We start from the raw sequence: 22,754 nt of genomic DNA, 5'->3' as shown, positions 1-22,754 counted from the left end.
CCTGCGGCTTTGGCACTCAGGTGTTTTGTCTCCTGATCCTGTTCTCTTGACTTGATTCCTGTGTCCCCTTTCTACTGTCTGCTTCAGTGCCCCTCCCTCTGTTCTCAGAAGTCAATCTGCCTGAGAGTTTGTTATAGTGCTTGTGAAAAGTTGTGTGTGTGTGTGTGTGTGTGTGTGTGTGTGTGTGTGTGTGATGTGTTTGGTCTTTGAGGGCTTGTTTCAGGACTAAGTTCTTGGTCTCCTCTTGGAAGACTTGTGCACAGTTCCAGGAGACTGTCAAGGACCCTCTCTGTGGTGAGCAGGCACTAGAAATTTCATCTCTCTAGAACTTTCCAGAAACTTCAGAATTTTTAAAATTTTTGTGTGTCTGTGTGTCTGTCTTCCCCTCAAACTTACAGAATGTTCTAGTAAACTACTGTGTGTTGAGTGTTAAGCCAGGACCCAGATGTAAGAGCAATCAACAGATGTCCCATTGCTAGTAGGGCACCTTGACCCTCGATTCTTAAACTGGGGATCACAACACTATAGGCTCTCTCAACTGAACATGAGGGGGGGGGTGTTACAAAACAATGGTCAACAATCAAAGGTTTCTGAATGGCAATGACCATATAAATAAATTAATATTTATTAATTTGGGGTTGTTGCAGGCAGGAAGATAATGTCCTCGTAATGTGCATTTTGGGGGAAATGGCACCTAAACATTGAACCAGCCTAACGGCACAAAGGACCCATCTCAGGAGCAGGGAAAGCCACTGAGAGGCAAAATCCCAGACCAAGTGCAGAAAGTTTCCTGAGACCGGGAGGCTGGGTGTGCTGGGATGAGAGGCACCAGCTCTGTAACAAAGGCCAGGTGGAGGGATATCCAAGGACCATCACTTCCTCCTCACTTCCCTTGGCAACCACCCTAGCAACGGACGCAATGCGGTGGCAGTTTGGGAAAACTGTGTATAAACTGACTCAGACAAAGGAAGGATGTACATGTACTGCTGCCAGGTGTGCACATGTGTGTTCAGTGTATGTGTGTTGTCAGCGCCAATACTGCCTGTTTATATGGGGCCCACAGACACATGCTGGTGTGTGTGTACTGGCTCTTTCCATTCTGGAGATGCCTGTATTCCAGGGGTCTCAAACTCAGTTTACCTGGGGGCTGCAGGAGGCAAAGTCAGGGTGATCCTTGAGTGCAAAGTCAGTAGTAAGCCTTGAACGTTGGGGGGTGTGACCCAAGCAACTAAAACAAAACAAAGCAAAAAAAGATTCCTCTGGGGCAGGGCCACACAATGTTGTATGGAGGGCCGCAAGCCATGAGTTTGAGACCCCTGCTGTATTCTCTCTCAAGCACATATATTTCACTTATCTGTCTTTACCTCCTTTTATTTTCCAATGAATGTGTTGTAAATTACACTGTCCATCTCCTCTTGAAATTCCTTTCTGAGAAAGAAAATCAACAGGCCTGAAAAGCCTAGGTAAGGTTGGTGTAGGACTGACTTTTCTTTCGTGCAAAGAGCAATTCTTTGCTCCAGCCTCAGGGCATGGCTCAGGGAGCAATTGGGATTATCTTTCACATCACACACATCAAGTGAACTCCAGAAGTAGCTGGTGAGATGTGAGGTCTGTACTGCGTAGGAGCTCATCTCTGACTCTATCAGTTCTCCATCTCTCACATGTTCCTGGATGGCAGAAGTGGGGAGAGGGAAAGAGACAGATTTCCATTCTCAGGTCCCTCACTTCGCATAAGTGAAGATCCTTCATTAGAAGCAGGACTCTAACGGGTAATGAAACTGAGGTCTTTATAGCTGTGTTCTCCTGTGCTCATCTTCTGGGTGCAGAAGGATCCCCAGTGGATAAGTTTAAACCCTGCCCCGGAGCACAGGAAGCCAACAGTGAGCCTCGGTGCTCTCTGTTGATAGACATAGCTGGTGTCCTGGTGATCGCCTCAAACCTGACACCAGCAGGACCTTGCATAGCAGCCCATTCCCCTTCCACCTGACAACTCTCCCCCGTTTTTTTTTGTTTGCCTCCTTCCTCCACCAGCCATTTAGAACCCCCACATCCATCCTGAGAGCCAGATGGTTTGGAGGAGTTTCGCTTTCAGTTCACCATTGAGGATTAAGTAAGCAACCTGCCCTTGGATTTAGTGGCACCATCTCCACTCCCATGGGGCATGTTGCCATGGACATCCTCTCATTTCTCACCTAACACACAGTGCGAGGATTTGTCCAGGGCACCCACAGTCAGGGTAGCAGAGTCTCTCCATTTGCCTGTCCAGGTTGGTCACTTTGGTGCCATTCTCCTCAACTACATGGAATTCCTTCCTGCCTACCATACAGACTCTCTGGCCACAGAACAGGGCACAATAACAGGTAAGAAGGTCCAGGCTGGGGCCAGATTGATAGTACAGTGATGTGAGTAGAGCAAACAGTCCATGAGGGTTCAATCTCCAGCATCCATATGGTCCCTTGAGCAGCTACCAGGAGTCAGTCCTGAGCATTATTGGGTGAATGACCCTTCCCCTCAAAAAAAGTTCCCTTCAAAAAGATGTAGCTGGTGCTACATCTAAGACCCGTGGAATCAAAAAATGTGGGAAGAAGGCAGAGACATAGTATAGGGATTCAGATGCCTGCTTTGCACTCAGCTGACCCAGATTTGATTCCCAAAATCTCTTATGGTTTCTCAAATACCCCCAGGAGTGATTAGTGTGACTCAAACTTCACCCCTAAAATAATATGGGCAAAGAAAACCAGCAGTTTCACAATGTAGAATGGGAATTCTGGTCATTAATATGCTGTGACATTCTTGCCCAATCATCAGGCAGTCCAGCTGGATTTACCTCCCTGCTCCCCCAGCTCCTGGAGGCTGATCCACCTGTGGTTCTCCAAAAGACTCTCCAGTCTATGGCTTCTGGGGGGTGGTGTCTGAGATGAAAGGAATGCCTCAGAGCAGGGAGTACAAATGTTAAAACACTTATCTACATGCCACTGTGACTGTGACTGACAATGTTTTAATTTCCAGTACCAGGTATGATCCCCGAAGCACAGAGCCAGGTGTGGCCTGTAATGCTGGGTTGTGTGTGGAAAAATAAAAAGAAGAAAAAGAGAAAGAATCAGATAAAAATGAAGGAAGAAAAAAAGAAGGAAGAAGGACTGAAGGAAAAAATGATGAAGGAAAGGGAGGAAGGAATAAAGGAAGGAAAGAATGAAGAAAGGAATGGAAAGAGGAAGAAAGAATGGAAGGAGGGGAGGAAAAGAGGAAGTTTTCAGTGAGGAGTTGATACTGAAGTATCAACTGAAGGACAGTTTCAGCACTGACCTTTGAGGACAGCTCCATGCTTCTCACTGTCACCGGGCAGGAGTCACCCCTTGGGAATCACTGATCTTTACAATTTGAACTGATTCTGCAGCCCAAGCTCTCTCCCTACATGCCTTCCGTTCCCTGGGTGTCCCTGCCAGAGTCTTCATCTTTTACATGCTGACTGTGACCAGGCTGTGAATTCTCCCAAGTAGACATAGGGTCCAGCCTTCTTGATCCTAGAGCCCAACTGTGACATGGCGGTGCCCTAGCCCTGCCAGGTCTCTGATCGCTGCTCTGCTCCAATGGAGACAGAGGTCAGCATCTGCCTGGTGCTTTCACTACCCCATCCTAGGGCCCCAAGCCTGACTTTGGGACAGAATCCTAGACAAAAGCTGGAAGAAGTGTTTGGGAGATTGTGTGGGGGGGGGGCTGTGGAGGGCTGACATGTTCATTGCATAATTATTTCCTTAATAAAGACAGTACAGGCGGAGATGGGGGCTCCACCTACAGGACGGAGAGCGTGGGGATGGTGAGTTATATGTTCCTAGATAAGAGCACTGATTGCTTATAAACCCTGATTCTGCCTGATGTAAGTCACTTTATTGCACATCCAGAAATTACTACCCGAATAAAAGCATATTATTGTGATATAAAAATAGATTTTTATATAATTTTTTCATGCCGCCACCTTGTAATTCCTCATTCCCCAGTACCCTGAGATTGCACCAAGGTTTATTTTTCTCTTTTAATTGTTTACCATGGCACACTGACTAATGATGAGACATTCTCTCTGCTCTCAAAGCAGGGCCCAGCACATATGGCAGGCAGGACTCTGGAACATTCCAATGTGCCAAAAGACCTAACATGTAGGTGTGGTTTTATACGCATGAAGTTTTCTCCTAAGTCCCCATGGCAGGTGAGGTCAGGACACTATCCCCTTCCACATGAATGGAGTAAGGGTGCCTAACAAAGCACTCAAGGGAAACCATCGTGATCTGTGGAAACCCCAGGGAGTGCCCCATCTGGTGTGTCCTGTCCTTGCCTAGAGATCCCACTGGTCCAAAAAATGTACTTCCCAGACTGGACTGTGTCCACTGCCTGGGTCCACTTTGTCTAGGTGTGCAGTCACAGGTGAGATGGGTGGCTGAAGATCCAGGTACCCACAAGTCCAAAGTCAGCCCTCTCACAGATGGTTGGGGGTGTGGGTGGCCATACAGTGAAAAGATGTAACTTTTCCCTGTCCAGGGGTTCACCTTTCCAACTCCTGGTATGTATTGGTTCAGCCTGGAGCAACTGGGCATTGGACCCCCAAAGCTATTGGACAAGCATGTTCAGGATGGCCACAGGGGTAGTGATGAAGGCACCAGGGATTGGGGGAGATGGTTCGGTGGCCGCCACTCCTGATTTGCATGCACTAGACCCAGGTTCTATGTCTGCCACCACCTGGACCCTGGGCTTTGCTAGGAGTGACCCCACCAGTGTTCCCCCAAACCTAAACAAAACCAAAAGAACAAGAGAACAATGCATGGCTGGAACGGAGTGTTTTGCCTCACATGCTGGGTGCCCTTAGGTCACTAGTTCCATTTCTGCAGCTGAGTTAGTTGCTGGGTTCCGGTCCAAGTTGGGGCCAGAGAGCTCACACAGCAGCAAGTTTCCAAGTGCTGCAGTTGCTACAGCTGCTCCCAGAACCCTATTTTTAGAACCACTCAGATTGTTTGTCTCTGTCACTCTGATGGATGGGAAGGTTGAGAGTTTGGAGGCAGGAGAGTGCTTGGGTGCTGCAGCCCACTGGGGGTGATGGTGCAGGGGGTGGATGGAGAGGGGCACATGAGAACTGGATAGCAAGGTGTGTGTGTGTGTGTGTATGTGTGTATGTGTGTGTGTGTGTGTTTGGTGGCAGAGTTGGGAGACAGTGCGGTACCGTCCAAGCCTTCAGTCAAGAAGCAGCAGCAAAAGGGAGGCTACAGGCTACCTCTTCTCCCCAAATGGGATTCCTACATATGGTGCTCCCCTGTCAGGGCCACTCTTCTTTAGCAAGCTGGAATCATATTCTCCTGCCCTTCAATGTTAAGATGCTCCACCTGACCCCAGGGGCCATGCCCAAGCCCTGCCACTAACCCATTCTGCAAGTCTGTCTGCACTTCTCTCTTGGATTCTCAGTTTCTGCTTCTGTAAATGGGGAGGTGATTTTAGGTCTAGAGGTCCTGTGAATGACAGTATAGCACATAGAAGCTCTAGCACACACTGGGCCAGGGTTCCCCCAACCTTTGCTGACTACTCTGGTGCTGGTGTCCTGGAGTCAGATATTCCTACACTGCATCCCAGGATCTACACACCAGCCCTGCTTTGGCCCCCAGGAGATAGTGTCTTAGCATCAGTTGAGTGGCTGGGGCTGGAATCTGGAGGTAGTTGGAAGTCCATCACATGGAACAGTAGCAAGGTGGTCAGGAAGCAAGTGTATACATGTTTGGTACAGACCTTCCAGAGGAATAGAGACCCATATAAAAGGCTTCTCAATGAGGGATCTGATCTGTCTCAATACTGTTTCTTTCCCTTGTTTTTGGGGTAACACCAGCTTTGCTCAGGGGTTACACCTGACTGCACTCAGGAGTCACTCCTGGTGATGCTTAGGGGACCATATGGGATGCCATGGGAATAAACCCTGGTGGGTTGTGTGCAAGACAAACCCCCTAACATTCATTCTATCACTCAAGCCCACCTGCTTTAATACTGTCCCTGTCCTGTCTGCCTACCCAGGTCTAGAATTTTGAAGCACTACATGCCTTAAAGATGCCTCTTCCATAAGTAAAGGCATCTGTGTTCAGATAGAGTTGGGCAGGGCCTAGTAGGAAGGTTTACGAGGAGCAAGGGAGTGTAGGAAGATCATTCAGTCCCCTCTGGCAGGCTGAGCTGCACTTGAGTATGTGCCCCCAACACGCATTATAGGGGTGAGAGATGCACTGAATTGGGAACTCTCCTAAAGCAATCTGTCCAGGTGCTTGGGTCTGCTGTTCCAACACTCCTTGGGAAATCAATTTTTATTTTATTTTGTCTAGTTGTTTCTGGTTCACACCTGGCAGTGCTCAGAGGCTACAGCGGGCGAGGTGTTCTCTGATTGCTTCCGGATGTGCTCAGGGGAACAGAGGGTACCAGGGAGGGATCAAACTAGGACTCCTGCAGGCAAACAGGCTTTGTGCCATCACCCGAGATGTATTTTGTGGCTGTCATTGGGACAATGTGGGCCAGGGTGGACTCAGAGCCCAGACCATGCAAACTATATGCTCTACTATTTGAACGACACTCCTGGCCTTGGGAAGTGAGATTATTCATATCTTTATCTATATGCCTTTTAATTTTATTGGGCCACCTCAGTTGTTATGGTGCCAGGGGTTGAACTCAGAACACCACACTCATGAGGCAAGTTTTCTTTCTATTCTAGCTGTTTCCCTGCTTCCAGCCAGAGTCTTCCCCAGGCCAGATGATGCTTTGGAGCTGTGGTTGGCATCTTCTTCCACCCTGTTCTGGCTCTGTAGCAGGGTACAGGCAGGTGTTTTGTTTGTTTCTTTTTTTTTGGTTTTTGGGCCACACCCGGCAGTGCTCAGGGGTCACTCCTGGCTGTCTGCTCAGAAATAGCTCCTGGCAGGCATGGGGGACCATATGGGACGCCGGGATTCGAACCAACCGCCTTTGGTCCTGGATCGGCTGCTTGCAAGGCAAACACCGCTGTGCTATCTCTCTGGGCCCCAGGCAGGTGTTTTCTATAGGTTCATGCAGTATCTGTACCTGTCCCCTCCTGGAAGACTGGGAAAAGGCTTGTTCCCTGCACTAGGCCTGTGGCCTCAGACTTCCTGCAAACCAATTAGAAATGTAGACTCGGGGCCGGAGAGATAGCAGGGAGGTAAGGCATTTGCCTTTCATGCAGAAGGACGGTGGTTCGAATCCCGGCATCCCATATGGTCCCCTGTGACTGCCAGGGGTGATTTCTGAGCATAGAGCCAGGAGTAACCGCTGAGCACTGCCAGGTGTGACACAAAAACGAAAACAAAACAAAACAAAAAAGAAATGTAGACTCTTGGTTGGTCCCAGACCTGGAAGAAAAACTGCAGGTGTGTGTGTGTGTGTGTGTGTGTGTGTGTGTGTGTGTGTGAGAGAGAGAGAGAGAGAGAGAGAGAGACCCTACCCTTCCCAGTTCTGTGAATCTTGCTCCCCCATTTGCATACTGGAAACCTGGGCTCCATCCCTGCCAGTAGTGTCCCCTGAGCACCATCCAGAGCAAACCTGAGCATTGCCACTGCAGGGTGTGCCCCAAAGCAAAAAAAAAAAAAAAACAAAAAAAAACAAAAACAAACAAACAAACAAAAAAAAAACACAGAAAACTGGATGCTGCTATGGTGGGCCAGATCCAAGTGGCTGTCAATGTCTCCTCGGACAGACCAACCCAGGTCGCTGTGAAGCAGGGTTGGGGCAGCTCGTGTCTCTCCAGCCTTCCAGCAGCGGAACACAGGAGCAAGCCAGGCAGGGATGGCAGCCACTTGCTATGCTCCTCCCATGGGTAACTGTACTAGCTCTACAGCCCCAAGCCTGAAACTTCTAGAATGAAGCGAGACATTTCCTGTGGCCTAGACTCTGGCCATGGTGCATGGTGGTTCCATCTTAACACTGGAAAACAGCTCAAAGCATCCCATCTTGTGAGCCTGGCACTATTTTTGCAAGTGGATTATAGTGAAAGTAACTATGTGGGGAGGCGGGTCTCCAGTCACCATGAAAATCCCCCTTCCAGCACCCAGTGAAGTTCTCCTTGACCGTCACCTCAACTTCTGCTGCTTCTAGAACTTCTAGAACTTCCCTGGAGCCCAGGGAGGTGAGGCAGGTCCATGGGAAATGCACGACTTCTGTGCAAAGTGAAAATTGGGTAGAACCAAGAAAATACAGCAACTAAACAGACAAAACCCATCTGCTAAAACACAAGTCCAGTGAAGGGTCCCCTCTGGGTGTGACAGGTGCAAAATTATGGTATCTGTGTTCAGAGGTTTCTGGAAATACGGGCAGACACAACAGGATTCACGCCCCCCCCCCTTCCTGAATATGAGCATCCTTCAGTGCTGCCCAAAGTGCCTTCCCCTCAGGCAGCCCTTCCCCGGGTGGGCAAGACTGTGGGGTGGGAGGGACTCACAGCCTGGGGCCGATGGAGCCGAGCCGCCTGCTGGGTACAGAAGTGAGGAAACCAGTCCTGCAGAGGGAGGACCAGATACCAGCCAAGTAAGACTCAGGCCATCTTCCCCACCTGCTTGCAGCCAAGCTGGCTGGGGGGAAGAGTTGCACAGGCCCCCAGCCCGCCTCCCCAGGCTGCTGGCCAACCCAGCATAAATATTATTACACTCCTACGCATCTGAAGGACGTTAATTATTAAAACACATGCCACCCAGGGTAGGGCACTGTAATTAGGTTCAAATTAAATTAGCATCCTCTAGTAATTAGGACATCAATAACCACTCCTGAGGCACAGTTCTCTAGCCCCTCCCTGAGGCTTCCCACCATGGGCTAATGCAAGGAAAGGGGGCCATTGACTCTCTCCCCGGGACACGGGTATAATCAAAGCCATCAATAAAGCGAGGCAGCCTGAAAGCCCTCCTGCCATGTCTGCTTTCTGGCCCAGCACACCTGAAGGGAAGGAGCGCTAGGGATTTTTGGGGAGGAGTCTCAGGCACCAGAACGATCCCAGAGATTAGCCCACCTTCACCTGTACAGCATTAAGAGCTTTGTGAGTCTGTCCAGATAACCAACTAGGAGTCCTGGCCATCCCCATCCCAGGTCCTCCATTCTCTTTGGTGACAGTGGCCCAGCTGCTGCTGGCTCCTGTCTACACCTGCAGCCTTCTCCACCAGGCACAGGGAATCACCACCCCTCCAGGACTGGGACTGGCCTGCTGTGACCAGGCTATGCTTCCTCCAGCCTATGTCTTTCCCATGTTTGGTGACTGAAGAGATGAATGGGTGAGGCGAGGGGTGGGGGGGGAAACACCCCTGCTGGGGTGTAATAATAAAAAAAAAAAGAGATGAATGGGTGGGTCAGTAGGCAGGTTGATGGAAAAATGGGTGGGCATATGGGTGAGTGGATGAAGAATGGGTATGTGGATAGATACAAGGATAGATGGGTGGGTGAGTGACGGGGTGTGTGTGAATGGATGGACCAATAGCCTGAGCTAGAGGAACAGATGGATAGGAAAACAGTTGAGTAGGTATATGCATGACAGGGCTATAGGATGAGTGGTCATATAGATGGATCAATGGTTGGGTGTATGAATAGATGAATGGGTACAGGGAAGGTATATGAACATGAGATTGGGAAGGATGAGTGAGTGCACATGAGTGAATGAATGGGTAGGTGGGTGTGTGGAATGATGGAGAGGCAGAGTCAATAATCCTGAGGCATGAACCCAAGAACAGTATCTTTGCTAGAGTTTTTTGGCATTATTTGTTCCAGTGTCGACAAAAACAGATAGTGGCTCAGTAGTGCAGCACTGGGGGAAGAAGAGGATGAGGGGAGAGCTAGAGTGCATGCTTTGTACATGGGAGTGCTCCCCAAGCAGTGCACTGGGATTAACCTCTGAGCACCACCACCTTCCCCTGCCCTGAGTGCAAGAGTGCAAGAAAGCAACAGTGAGGCTGCCCTGTACAGCTGAGTCTTCCACCCTGCCTAACGGGACAAGACTCAGGAACCCACAGGTGTGGGAGCTGAGCTCTGAGCTGGGGCCTGAGCTAGAGGAACAGCAGCAGAGTCCAGGGCCTGGAAAGGCTGCAGCAGGATGCTGTCCACAGCAGCCTGGGAACAGGACTTGGCCTTTCACTAGATGTAAAATAAATCCTCACACTGTGAAATCACCCCACTTGCCTTATTTCCAACTCCAGGTGGACGGGTCTGATGAAGGATAGCAGCAAAGACTTAATAAACCAAGCCAGTCAGGAAAGAATCATGGAGTCAGTTTGCTTCTTATCTTGTGGTCTCTCTGCACACCAAGCCAAACTGCCCTTTATTATCCCAGTACAAAATTCACCAGGGAAATTCAGAGGAATTTTGTTGGGGAAAGTCGAAATGAGAGACAAAAGTACCTATCCAGGTGGCTTTTATGGATTAAAGGAAAGAGGAAGATGGAGGAATGCCTTTGTTTTGGGTTATTAGCTGGGCCTTATCTTACAATTGGGGGAACACTGAGGCCTGCTCCTCAGGTGTAGAAATCATCAAGGAAAGGACTTCATTCAGGTCTTATGACTTGTGTGGGCTGCCAGCTTACCCCTTAGCTGATTGTATGACAGAACATAGTGGAGACCACCACCACCTCACCCTCCCAGGATTACATGAAACACTCGTTACTCCATGGTGGATACAAATGGGACCCCAAGGAAAGGGGAGTGGATGTCAGCCAGACTCACCCATTCATCACCACCACTCCTGCCACTTCTCAGTTTCTAGTGCTCAGCTATGGAAATGAATCCCTGGGTCTCTTGGCAGAGACCAGTAGGGAACTGAGTTCCCAGCCTATAGTGGGTCTTGCAGGAGGGGCAGAGACTCTGAGAAACCAGGTTACATACACTGAGCCCTTTGCTGTTGCCTCTCCTCCAAAGGAGCATGCCCCATTACAGGACAAGTACATCATACTGCTGAAGAAAGAACCCTGCTAGATGAGCACCATACTGCTCAGAGGTATTGGATGGGCTTGAGCCCAGCACTGCCAGGTCTAGGATCTCTGTTTGGGGAACCAGCCAGCTGGGTCCAGGTTTCTGAGATCAAGGAGGTCATCTGATGTGCTGAGTGACACTCGAAGCATCACTCCCCAACATAGATGTGGGAGGAAAGGGGGGCTATGAAGTGTGTGTGGGAAGGCAGAATCACATAGGTGGGAGATGAGGGGTATTGGCTGAGCCCCATGGTGACTCTGGGAACCAGAGACCCCTCTCTACAGCACACACATACTTCCTCACTCTTCGTATTCCTAGAACATGGTAGGTTCACCCTGTGCCTCCCAGGACTGTTCTTGAGGTGCCCCACAATCGGAGGCTCTATATGACTCTATGGGAGGACCTGGGGGACACCTGACCCCACTTCTGCATCTGTCTTTAAGCTCCATTCTCCACCTTACATCTGAGAGAGGTAACAATTAGGGACCAGGTGCACTTGAAGCTGTTATTACTAGGAAGTGGGGACCCTCCTTTCCCATTTCTCCCAGAAAGTGCCCTCTGGCAATTGCTAGGGGCTGGCTGAAACCTGGCTAGTTCCTATGGTCCCTGAGCGCAGAGACAACCACCAGCCATTACATGGCTGCTGTCCAGGCAATGCCTGGAGATGCCAGGAACTCCCCCAATACCCTGCCTTCCACCCAGGGGCTATTTCCATAGGGTGGCATAGGTTTTTAGTCATAGGACCCACTCTCCTTGTAGTTGAACAGTAAGGACTAGAGACAGCACGAACTGTTTTATTGGACCGCCAAAGCTTTAAATACAGAGGGGTGGAGGACACGGGGCACAGATGGACACTCGAACACAGGAGAACAGGTGGATCTTGGGGTCATGTGATCAGAGCTAGGCGGATGCTGGGGGTAAGCAGGTGATAGGGCCACATCCTCCTTTAGAATAAAGTTGTTCTTGTTTCTTCCTGATTTGAGGATAATTTTTTTTTTTAAAAAAAGAAAAAACACTATACTTGACCCTGAATAAAAACACAAAAATCAAATACTCATCATTCCGGAAGACAAAGGTCTATCCCCCAAAAGCCTGGTCTCCCCTCCTTGGATAGTCGCAGCCCCGTAAGACATTTACATACACTGAAGCAAAGCCAGACCCAATCTCCACTCCACCCTGGGTCTTGAGCAGGAATGTGCTCCCCCACCCCATGCCTGGGGGGGAGGGACAGGCCCTGGGAACCCCTTCCCTCCTTAGCGGCTGTAGCCAAACTCGTCAGCATCATCGGCTCGGAAGTCTCCATAGCGCCAGAGGTTCAACTGGGAGAAAAGAGAAAATGGCTCATCAGGAGGGTTCCACAGGGCCCTCAAGAGTCAAAGCCCCCCCTTCATCTCTCTGGGGTGACACTCACCCGGGCACTCTTGGCTGTCTCCTGGGCATTCAGGTATTCTGTGATCTGGAAGGAGGGAGGAGAAAAGGGGGCTTTAGGGAGAGGAAATCTGAGCACAGCCATAGTAACCCTGAGATTACACAGGACAAGAACTATCTGGGGTTGTCCCCCCAACCCCACTTTCTCACAATCAAGTACAAGTGCCAGGCTCTGTGGGCTTTGTGTGGTCTCCCTGAGGCTGCACTGGTGTTGCCACCAGCCTGAACGTGCCCTCTTGTGGTACAGGGCCTCTTCTCCTGTCACCCTCAGGTGCAGGTGCCAGGCCTCAGATGACTCCCTGTGAAGCCTCATGTGCAAGACCCTTCACTCCTTTCACTGCCCTTGGCATCTTTTCCCTTCAATGACTCATCACAGGCACGGTGCTCAGTCTCCTCATACTTGGATGGGGGCTCATGAGGGCAGGAAGGCAGCCTCCTGGACCCTGAGATGGCTGGGAGGGTCTCACCAAGTGCTTAAGGGAAGAATGAATAGATGGGGCTCATCTTGAATGTGCTGGTGAAGAAATGAATGAATGTCAGAGTGAATGAATGAATGCCTGTCAGAGGACACATGTCTAAGGTTTGGCTCTGGCACTAGGCAAAGGCATTTTCTAGATTCTAGAGACATCAGGGTTGGTTTTCCATGGAGACCCTGTTCACCTCTGGATTCTGAGGTGTTCAGGACCCCTTAAGGAGAACACTCAGGGAAGTGGGGCTACCTGTGGGGAGTGGGAGGTGGGCTAGAGGCCAGGCCGCTCCTACTCAGGTACTATGTAGGGTTCATACACACAGGGGTTTATTGAAGTTGGTCAGGGTGTGAGGTAGGGACGAGAGCTGGGAGAGAGGACACGAGGATGGGAGATCAAGTCTCACTCCTGCCCTGTGTAAATGTGGGGTTGGAGTCTGGCACGCCTGCAGTAGTGTTTTTCAACTGGGGCTAGAAACATTCCCTGGATCCCTTGACAGCCTTGGCTAAATTGGGGAGCTGTTTTCCATCTTTCTTGTCTTATAGTGATAGGGTAGATTCCACCCGTGAGCACTGGGTGCTTTTTCTGAGAAGGGGACAGGAGGTTAAATGAATGTGGGGAGCTTGGTTCTAGACCCTACTGGGGGACCCAAGCAACAATGGGCACTGAGAGTGACCTCGAAAGGAGTGATGAACAAGGACAGCATTCAAGGCTCAGAAAACCCTGCTGAAGACCAGGGCTCCCCATATCTCAGAAACAGGAGATCAGGCCTTAACCCTTCCATTTCTGATCCCATCAGAGAGACAGGTGAAAGGGCAGGAGTGCAAATTGGCATGAGGGGCGGGGGGGGGGGGGGGGGGGGGAACCACCCAGCACATTTGCTGAGAGCTCTCCTGTACCTAATCACTGTAAGCACACACCCTGTTTTAACATCTAGAGCACACATTCTGCTTTCCCTAATCCCCTTACCCCAGGGGTCTCAAACTCAAGGCCTGCAGGCCATTTGCAGCCCTTTGTACAACATTTTGTGGCCCTGCCCTAGAGGAATCTTTTTTTGTTTTGTTTTGTTTTAGTTGTTTGGGTCACCCCCCCCCCCAATGTTCAAGGCTTACTACTGACTTTGCGGCCCCCAGGTAAATTGAGTTTGAGACCCCTGCCTTACCCCCTCTTCCTAAACACAGAAGCATACACCCTGTTGTGATCCCCTCTCACATCCTACCTGATTGGCTCATAAAGAGTTCACACCCTAGTCTCCCCTAATATAAATACCTTTTTCCAGGGACAATAAGCTGAGTTACTCTCAAAGTGGCTGGTGGATGCTTGTTTTTTTTTTTTTTTTTTGGGGGGGGGGGGCACACCTGGTAGCGCTCAGGGTTTACTCTTAAGTCTGTGCCCAGAAATCACCCCTGGCAGGCTTGGGGGACCATATGAGATGTTGGAGCTAAAACCCAGGTCAGCTGCATGCAAGGCAAAGGCCCTAGCACTGTCCTATTGCTCCAGCCCCACGAATGCTTCTTTGTGAGTACTCGACTCACCTGAGATCTGACCTCACCAGTGACTTTGTACATCTTGGGATCTGACCTCATTTATACTCCCCCACCTCCAAAATAACCTAAAACCAAACCCAAGCAAACCAAAACTAAAAAAGAATCAGGCCCTGGTCCAGCACTGGGTCCTGAGGTCTGGACGTGAAAGTGGAGATGCTGCTCTGTCCCTCTGTCCCTCTGACACTGCACAGGCGACACTCTGGCTCTCGTGGCCCAGAGGTCACAGTTCTGAAAGACACAGCAGGAGAGGCCTCACAAGGGCTCTGGGTGCCCCTGGCTTGGTCTCTGATGGAGGGCAGGCAGGGAAACTTTCTGCTCTATTTTGCATCCACATTCATTAACTTGGGATGTAATTAGCTTTTTCTCTTTCCATCCCCCTTTATTTTTCAAACTCTGACCAACCCCAATCTATTATCTTTCCCCAGCAGGAGACCCAGGGTGGGGGTGGGGACTCCTGCTCACTTTCTGCTCATGGTGCAGGCCATGCTAGAACACACTCATTCATAAACATATTCACAGAATACTCTCACAAATACATACATACTCACACATTCACATACACTGACACATATTCACACATAAACTCAGTACATGCAAATTGTCATACATGTTCTACTCACCTACATATTCACATATTAACACAGTCACAAAACACATATATCATATATGCTGACACTCATGCATTCACACATATACTCACAGATTCTCACACAGAACACACATGAATGCGCAGCTGTCTGTCACGTACCACTTTCTGGAACTGCTTCTCCTTGCGCACCTCCACCATGACCAGCCCCTCCTTCACCAGGCCCAGCCCCACGTCACCCTTGGAGTCAGCAAACTGGAGGGTGACGTGGGGGCAGCCGGCGGTGAGGTGCTCCACGTTGAGCAGGCACTGCGTGTTCTGGATGTCCCGCACCACACAGTCCACAGCGTCTGTCCGGGCATCCTCCTGTGGTCAGGCACATCCGTCATTTGGCGCTCAGTACACCTGCTCCCACCACCTCCAAGCAGGTGCCAGGTGCCAACCCTCAGGCCTCCCAGCCTCTCTTTCCAGGGCCCTGTCTCCCTATGGAGAAGAATGGGGATTCCCAGCCCTGGGAGCAGCAGTGCAGCCCTAGCCATGAGCCACTTGGCTGTTCCCACCAGGCCTTGCTGTCAACGGAGGCCCTGTCCAGATCCTGTAGTATATCCCATGGTGCCTGCTATCCTGATTCTTTGCTGCTAAGCCCTCCAGGCCCTCCTGCCCTCATTCCTATGTATGGTGGCCAGTGGGTGGCACTAATGGGCTTGGAGCTCAGAGCCTGGTTGGCCATTTCTGCTGCCGTCTCCTAGACAATGGCTCAGCACTGGTTCCTCTTCCCCAGTGGCCGGAAGTCCAGCCCCTCCCTGAACTCCCCCATGTGGACCCCATGTGGGTGCAGTCATCCCAGAACCCCTTCTTTAGGCCCACTTCTCACCCTCCCAGCTGAAAGCTATTGAAGTTTCCTGCACCTCAGTTGTTCCCATTCTACCAGTTCCCTTAGTCAGCCTTACAATGAAGCCCAGAGAGGACAGGGTGGGCCCATCGTGCGCTGTTGATCTGTCTGAGAGCCCTGGGTTTGATCTACTACATCAAGAGGGAACAAAACAAAGCAAAACAAAACAAAACCACTTGAAACAGGAAGAACCCCAGAACTCCAGAACTCCAGAACCAAATATAGGCCTATTTGGCCAATGGTCTCTGGCCTACACTGTAACTACAGTCAACCCAGCCCCTGGCCTTCTGCACTGCCACCTATGTTGCCACGGCAGACACGAAACACTCTCCCATCTCCTGTTCCCTGCCATCCCAGCAGGGTTCATGTCCTGTCCACCCAGCCCGTGCCATTATTCTAAGGTGACCTGACCCCTTCTCGCAGCCTCCTGGGTCTGCTGAGAGCTCCTTGTCAGGTTTATGCTCTATCAGCCATCCCTGGGCTAAGGAGGGGTGCAGCACTAGGGTGCCTGAACTGTTCCCTCTGGCCTGAAGGAGAGACACTGGGGACACTTACATCCTGGGGCACCTGGATGAAGGCAAAAGCGTACTCCGTGGCTTGTGCAGGCAGCACTCGAGTGCTGAAGGCAGGGGGCAGGGTGCCCAGGCGGGCAGACGGCAGAATCTCTCTCTGCAGGGATAGAGCACAGCATCATGAACTTGGTGCCTCCTTCACTCTCACAGAGGCCTCCCCTCTGTGCTGTTATCTACCCTGCCATGGTGGGTAGTGTCCTCCTCACCTATGCTCACATCTAATGATAAACTGGACTCTAATGACCTTTCCTGCCCTGCCTCCCATAGCCTTTCCTCTGATAGGGATCCTGACCACTCTATGGCTAAGAGCACCCCAAAAGGAGGATTAAAGTGATGCTTTCTCCTTATACCTATCAGGCACGGGGCCTTGGTGCAGACCCTGTGCTCATTTCATTTTGGAGAAAAGTGTTCCCCACAGCCAGGTGTTCCTCTCCTACTTGCTGCCACACCCAGGGGCACTCAGAACTGCTCCAATATCTGGACCACACCCAAGGGATTCTATTTTTTTGTTTTGATTTTTGGGTCACACTTGGCAGTGCTCAGGGGTTACTCTTGGCTCTTCATCCAAAAATTACCCCAAGTTGGCTTGGGGCTGCTGGATGCTGGAGACTGAAAGTCTCTGTAGGTCAATTACTATAGCTCTGGGGCCCCTCTGAGACCAGCTATTTGCTACCAGGCTGGGACAGCACTGGCCTGGGAATGTGACGGGGCTCAGCAGGGTGAACAAATGCTTGCCCAGATGTGCTAGAAGACCTGGAACTGGGGTGCAGAGGCCTGTCTGAGACAGGCCCCCAAAGCAGTGGGGTCTAGGTTTCTCTGGGAGACTGGATGGACTTGAACAGAGGAGTGGAGCATCCCTACTCACGTTGCCGTAGTCAATGTAGAAGACGTGCACTTTGGCAGGGGACTCCACTTTCTCTACTCGAGCGCGGTACCTGTGAAGACCGTCCAGAGTGATGCTCAGGGGGCAGCTCTAGGAGGCCTGGCCCGAAGATCCCACAGAGCGAGAAGTGTGGGGGGAGAGAGGGCATCTGCTGAGCAGATGAGAATGTCCTTGGGGCAGAGATCGTGTATGCACAGTGACTAATGAGATAGATGGATGTCGGCTGTTCAGATCCGTGCCCCCGACAGCGCTGCCTTCAGCCGCCAGATCTGTCTGGGAGGCCGCGGAGGGGAACACATCCAAGTCACTTTGTCACCCCAGGAAGGCCAGAGGCCCTTGGGAATCAGCCACAGCCCTGGCAGGGGTAAGGGATCAGTGGGGAGGACTCCTTAGAAGGAGTGGGAGAGAAGGGGCCTGGGGAGGAAGTGATGGGAGAGAAGGAAGAGAAAGGGGAGAACCAGGGTTGGAACCATGCAAGGCAGCAGGTCAGCTTGGGACCCCTTCATGGCCACAGAGGGCTCCAGGCTGCACTGAGGATCACGGTGAAGTGCTGGCCAAGGGGACACCCGTGGAGCCCAGGGGTGAGGGTGGCCCAGCCTGGCACTCACCATTCTCCATCTTCAAATTTGGCAATGCAGAACTCGCCCCGGCGGGGGGCATATGAACCCTCAACTGGGGGATGGCTGGCGATGTCAGTGCGCATGTTCTCCATCAGCTTCTCCAGCTGGGTGCCTGGGGTGGAGAAGATGAGATCTGGATGTTGAAAAAAACCTGGGTGCATGCAAGGATGGGGAGGGGAGACCCAGATGCCTGCAGGGATAAGTGGGGCTGACCCTGCTGCCAGCTCTTAGGAGCAGCGTCTCTGGGGGAGGTAGGCAGGTGGGGTTAGTCATAGGGACTGCAGGATAGATCCGCTTGTGTTACTGAAAGTACTCTGTCCCTATTCGAAGAGTGCCACAGTTCACCTTCCACTGAAGAGGGAGGTTGGAAGACGGCTGAGAGGCCAGAGCACATGTCTGGCATACAAGATGCTTCAATCCCAACCCCTGGTGGTCCCGAGCCCCATAGAGTGGAGCGGCATCACAAGGCTGGACCCACATACTGAACAATTAGACTAGACACCATGGACTGAGTCCCTCAGAGTGGCCCCCAGCTTCCAAGCACCGCTAGAAAGTCCCCCAAAACAATCCGAAGATGGGGGGTATGGGATGTGCTGATTCTAGCTCCCCATATTCTGGTCTGGGCTCTGGCTAAGGAGACATGAGCAGGTGAGCCACCACCGTGAATGGGGTCCACTTCCTCTGGGCAGGGGGATAAGGGGTCAGCCTGTGCCCTTGACTGCACAGGCCATCCTGGCAGGGTCCTTGAACACAGCGCCCAAGGGCCGTGCCTGTATTAATGGGGAGGTAAAGCCTGGCTGGGCTCTTCCCAGGGAACTCATGCAGGACCGAGTGTGGGAGCTGCTAAGCCAACCCTCCGCTCTAGTTCAGGGCTTCCTTGATGGCAGGAGGGACTCATATCCCCAAGAGGCCTACACCTGCTTCATCAGGTCTCACGCCCAGCCGCTTCCACTGCGAGACCCTCGAGTCTGGCCTAGTTTGGTTTGAAATCCTCAGTTGTTCAGCTCTGCTGCTGGCCCCACTGGCCCCTCACCGCACTATCACTGCATCGTCTGAGCATGGGCTGGGACACGGTGGTGGCCTCACCAGCATCATTGGACTGGCCCTACAGTGAGAGCTCCAGATTGAGAAAGGCAACCTGAGCTCCTGGTGACTCTCAGGACGCATCTCCCTGGAGGGTGTCCCTTGCTTGTAGATGGGAATTTCCCTGCTGCTTTGCTCTATTTTCACTGTTTATTTCTGCTCCCTACTGAGCTGCCCAGGAGGCCATCTGTAGCTGATGGCAAAGCTTCCTGTGGAGCCTTTCCCAAGGCAGGTTTTAATTAAGAACAGGGAGACAGGAGCAGAGCCCCCAAGAGGGGAAGGGGTTGTGTAGGAGGCTGGCACACTGTTCTGTCCCAGCAGAGGACAGGCCTGGTGGTGGTAAAGCCATTCATTCTTCTCAAGTATCCTAGATCCTGCCCACCTCCCACCTCAGCTCTCCTCCCTGAAGCTTCTGCCCAGGGCTAAAAGATTTTGAGCTCCAGCGCTCCCATTTTGTCTCATTCTGACAACATGTAGACCCTAGATGGGGAAAGTCATGTCCATTGACTTCCTTCTGGGGAAGCTGAGCCCTTAGTACCCCCCCACCCCTGCCCTTCCCAATCCCCAAGGCAGAGTTAGCTGTAACAAGGCCCTGGGGCAGTGGAGGGAAGCCCCATGCACTCACCCGTCTCCACATCCTGCACATAGAAGTGAAGGTTGTCTGTGATCTCGGTCACAATCACAGGCTTATAACTGGCTGAGCGCTCCTTCTCCTCCAGCACCGGCACCAGCTCCTCCACGGGCTGCTCCTCGTAGTGAGCCCAGACCTGTGCAAAGAGGGTACGGAGGTGGTCAGCAGAGGTGGGGTGCGGGGGTCACCCAGTGGGCGAGTTTTCTGGAGAACCCCTAGTCCTGAGGAATGATCTGAGTGCGGGTGGTGGGGTCAGAGGTACAGGGTGCTGGCCTCACCCCAGGTCCCTAAGATGACCAGCCAGCTGAGAGTCCCAGGGAGGGTGAGAGAAATCTTCTCACATGGGCCTGGAGCAGATTGAGAGGGCCCTCAACTCCCACTGGTGAAGTCACACTGAGCACCCCTTTCCGCCTGGCCCTCAGCACTCACTCCAGCCAGACGCACTCTCTAGTCATGCCTGGCTGGTGGAGGAGGTGCTGTCACTTTGTAGCTATCACCTCTTTTCTCAGCTCAAGCACCTGACAGTACCCCCTCCTGGGCTGTCAGGGCTCTGGGGTGACAGTGGATCATTTCCAATTCCACATTTGGGGACTGTCCCCTAGTGAGGCCTTTGGAGCAGGGCAGGGGCTTCCTGGCAGAGCAATGGGAAAGGGGTGAGGTTTAAGGTGGGTTCACCCTTACCAGGGGACTAGGGGATGAATCTACACACCTGCAAGGGGCTAGACATCTAACACAGAACATCCCAAAGTGGGCAACACGAAGCACTGGACAATGGAGATGGGATGGCAGACACAACACAATGAGGGTGGCCCTCTGCGCACTTAAAAAGGGTAGGTGTGGGGCTGGAGGGATAGTCTTTAATGGGCAGAATGTTTGTCTTGCATGCGGCAACTAGGTTCGATCCCCTGAGCAATACCAGGATTCCTAAGTGCAGAACCAAGAATGGTCCCTGAGCATCACTGGGTATTATCCCCAAACCGACCAACCAACTAGACAAACAAATAAAAGGCAGATGTCCAGAATGATGCTGAGTGTGCTCAGCTTCTTCCCTGGAAAGGAGGCAGTAGTGCCAGAGCAATGGTACAGCGATAGTGTTTGCCTTGCACGTGGCTGATCTGGAAGAGACCCGGGTTCGATCCCTGGCATTCCATATGGTTTTGAGCCTGCCAGGAAAGCTTTCTGAGCACAGAGCCAGGAGTAAGCCCTGAACGCTGCTGAGTGTGGCCCAAAAAGGAGGTGGTAGGCCACAAATGTCTGGGAACCTTCAATCTTCAGTCTCCAAGCACTAACTCATCTCGCCCCTGAAACAAGCTGCACACAGGGCTCAGTACTCCTGAGGGTGAAGAGGCCCAGTGGCTGCCCTCATCCTGCCTTTCCTGGGCCCTTCCCCACCACTAGGATGGACTTTGTGCTCTCGGCTGCCTTGTGAGCTCTGGGGTAACCTCAGGAAACAGCTCAGAGGCAGCGATACGGGAACCACTTTGGAGTCCCATCCCAAAGGATCCTGAGATCTCTCACCCCTACCGCCACCCCATCTCAGCAAGATGGCACCCACAGGACACTGAGGAAGGCACAGGCCTTCTTGCCATGGTGCTGCCCGAAGCATCTCACAGTGGGCACAGAAGAGAGAGTAGGGCACAGGGCACTGACTGCACACACCAGGGAGGGATGCTAGAACTGCTTCCAGTTCCCAGGCTCAGTTTTAGAAGGCCTCAGAGAAGTGACTGGGCAGGTCCCACTGTCCGGAGGGGTATCTGAGAGACAACACCTTCCTCGGGGATCCCCATTCAGCTGGGACCTGCAACCCCCCTGGCTCTTCCCCCACTGCTGAGTGAAGCAGCAGGAAGGAGGCTCATACTGACAGGGTGAGAGCAGAAAGTGCTAATGATGCCTCCAGTGAATGTGCCTGAGGCGACAGCACCAGGAGTAAGAGGGGGGACTTACTCCCAAAGGCTCAGCAGGGCAGGGTGATAGCTCTAGATCCAGGAAAAAACTGGCCAGAGCCTGGGATTGGGGTGGAGTGCTACCCTCCTGCCTCCAAGGGAAGGGAGCAGAGTGAAGCTGAGGTGTCCCCTCTCCTGTGGGGCTGGAGGGGAATGCCACTGTGGAGGGCAGTTAGTTATAAGGGTATTGTCACCTGAAGCCCACCATGTGCACACATTTCTGTGTGTGTGTGTGTGTGTGCATATGCATGTATGCAATGTGAATGCAAACATGCCTGTATGCCTGTGCCCTCGATTTGCCTGGGGTAGCCCTAAGCAGCTGCATTAGTGTGGATGGGCCGGGCCATGCTTGTCTCTGATTCAGGACGGGGTATTGGGGTGAGCTTGGTAACAGCCTCCCTCTTGCTCTGATATCAGGGGCCATGAGGGTCGCTGTCACCAGCTCAGGCCTTGCAGAACTGGGGCTGTCTCTCTTGCTTCCTCTCCTGCCCTTCCTCCCCGGGGAGCCCCAGGCCTGCCCCTGGCAGGAGCTGCACAGCGGATGGCTGCAGCCTTTCCTGTCCAAATCCTATTTAATGTTGCTGCTCAGGAAGCTCCAGGGGTAGGGCTGGCGCGGGGCCAGCGTGGTAGAGGCCTGTGAGCACGCAGTGGGAAGCCAGGCCCAATAAAGCCCATCAATGCCAAGCCAGCTCCATCCAGGGATGGCTGGCAGGGGTGGCCTGGAGGGGCTCAGCCTCTGTAGCTGTTACCCGTAGCTCCCCTCAGGGTTCCCAGATTGGGGGAACCTCCCTGAAGGATGAAAACCCCCCTTTGCCCCCCCTTAACCTTTATCAGCCTCACGCAGAGGAAGAGGGGATAGAAGGCGGCTTGGGGGGCTCAGAGGAAGCTGGAGGGCAGTATGCTGGGGTCCCCATCATCGACACATACACATGTGCACACCCCAGCACTGCTGCACATGGGAGAGGAGAAGTTCCTCCTGAATCCCACACTTTAAGGCAGCCCCAACAGGGTCCCAGTGGAAAAAGTAGGGTTCCTGGGGGAACGCCACTGATACCAGTTCAGGTCATCTGAGCCCAGCAAACTCTGAAGGCCACTGCAGGGCTCTGCCATGTGGTTCCAGGGACCCCTCAGAAGCAGG

The 22,754-nt window shown here is 52.2% G+C and overlaps 1 protein-coding gene across 1 annotated transcript in view; it reads right to left on the bottom strand.

Moving 5' to 3' along the window:
- Positions 1–11,738: 11,738 nt before the first annotated feature.
- SND1 (staphylococcal nuclease and tudor domain containing 1) overlaps positions 11,739–22,754 on the bottom strand; it is a 531,547-nt gene continuing 520,531 nt past the window's right edge. Inside the window, exons 18-24 of the mRNA XM_049774313.1 lie at positions 19,668–19,809; positions 17,948–18,071; positions 17,322–17,391; positions 16,440–16,553; positions 15,155–15,358; positions 12,376–12,420; positions 11,739–12,283 (exon numbers count right to left, since the gene is read on the bottom strand). Coding sequence (XP_049630270.1) covers positions 12,218–12,283; positions 12,376–12,420; positions 15,155–15,358; positions 16,440–16,553; positions 17,322–17,391; positions 17,948–18,071; positions 19,668–19,809 — 765 coding nt within the window. The 3' untranslated portion in view covers positions 11,739–12,217. The remainder of the gene's footprint in view (positions 12,284–12,375; positions 12,421–15,154; positions 15,359–16,439; positions 16,554–17,321; positions 17,392–17,947; positions 18,072–19,667; positions 19,810–22,754) is intronic.

This window comes from Suncus etruscus, chromosome 1, assembly GCF_024139225.1.
Source record: "Suncus etruscus isolate mSunEtr1 chromosome 1, mSunEtr1.pri.cur, whole genome shotgun sequence".
Lineage (NCBI taxonomy): Eukaryota > Metazoa > Chordata > Mammalia > Eulipotyphla > Soricidae > Suncus > Suncus etruscus.
The sequence above is the reverse complement of the archived record's forward strand: the minus strand, read 5'-3'. Positions and strand labels throughout refer to the sequence as shown.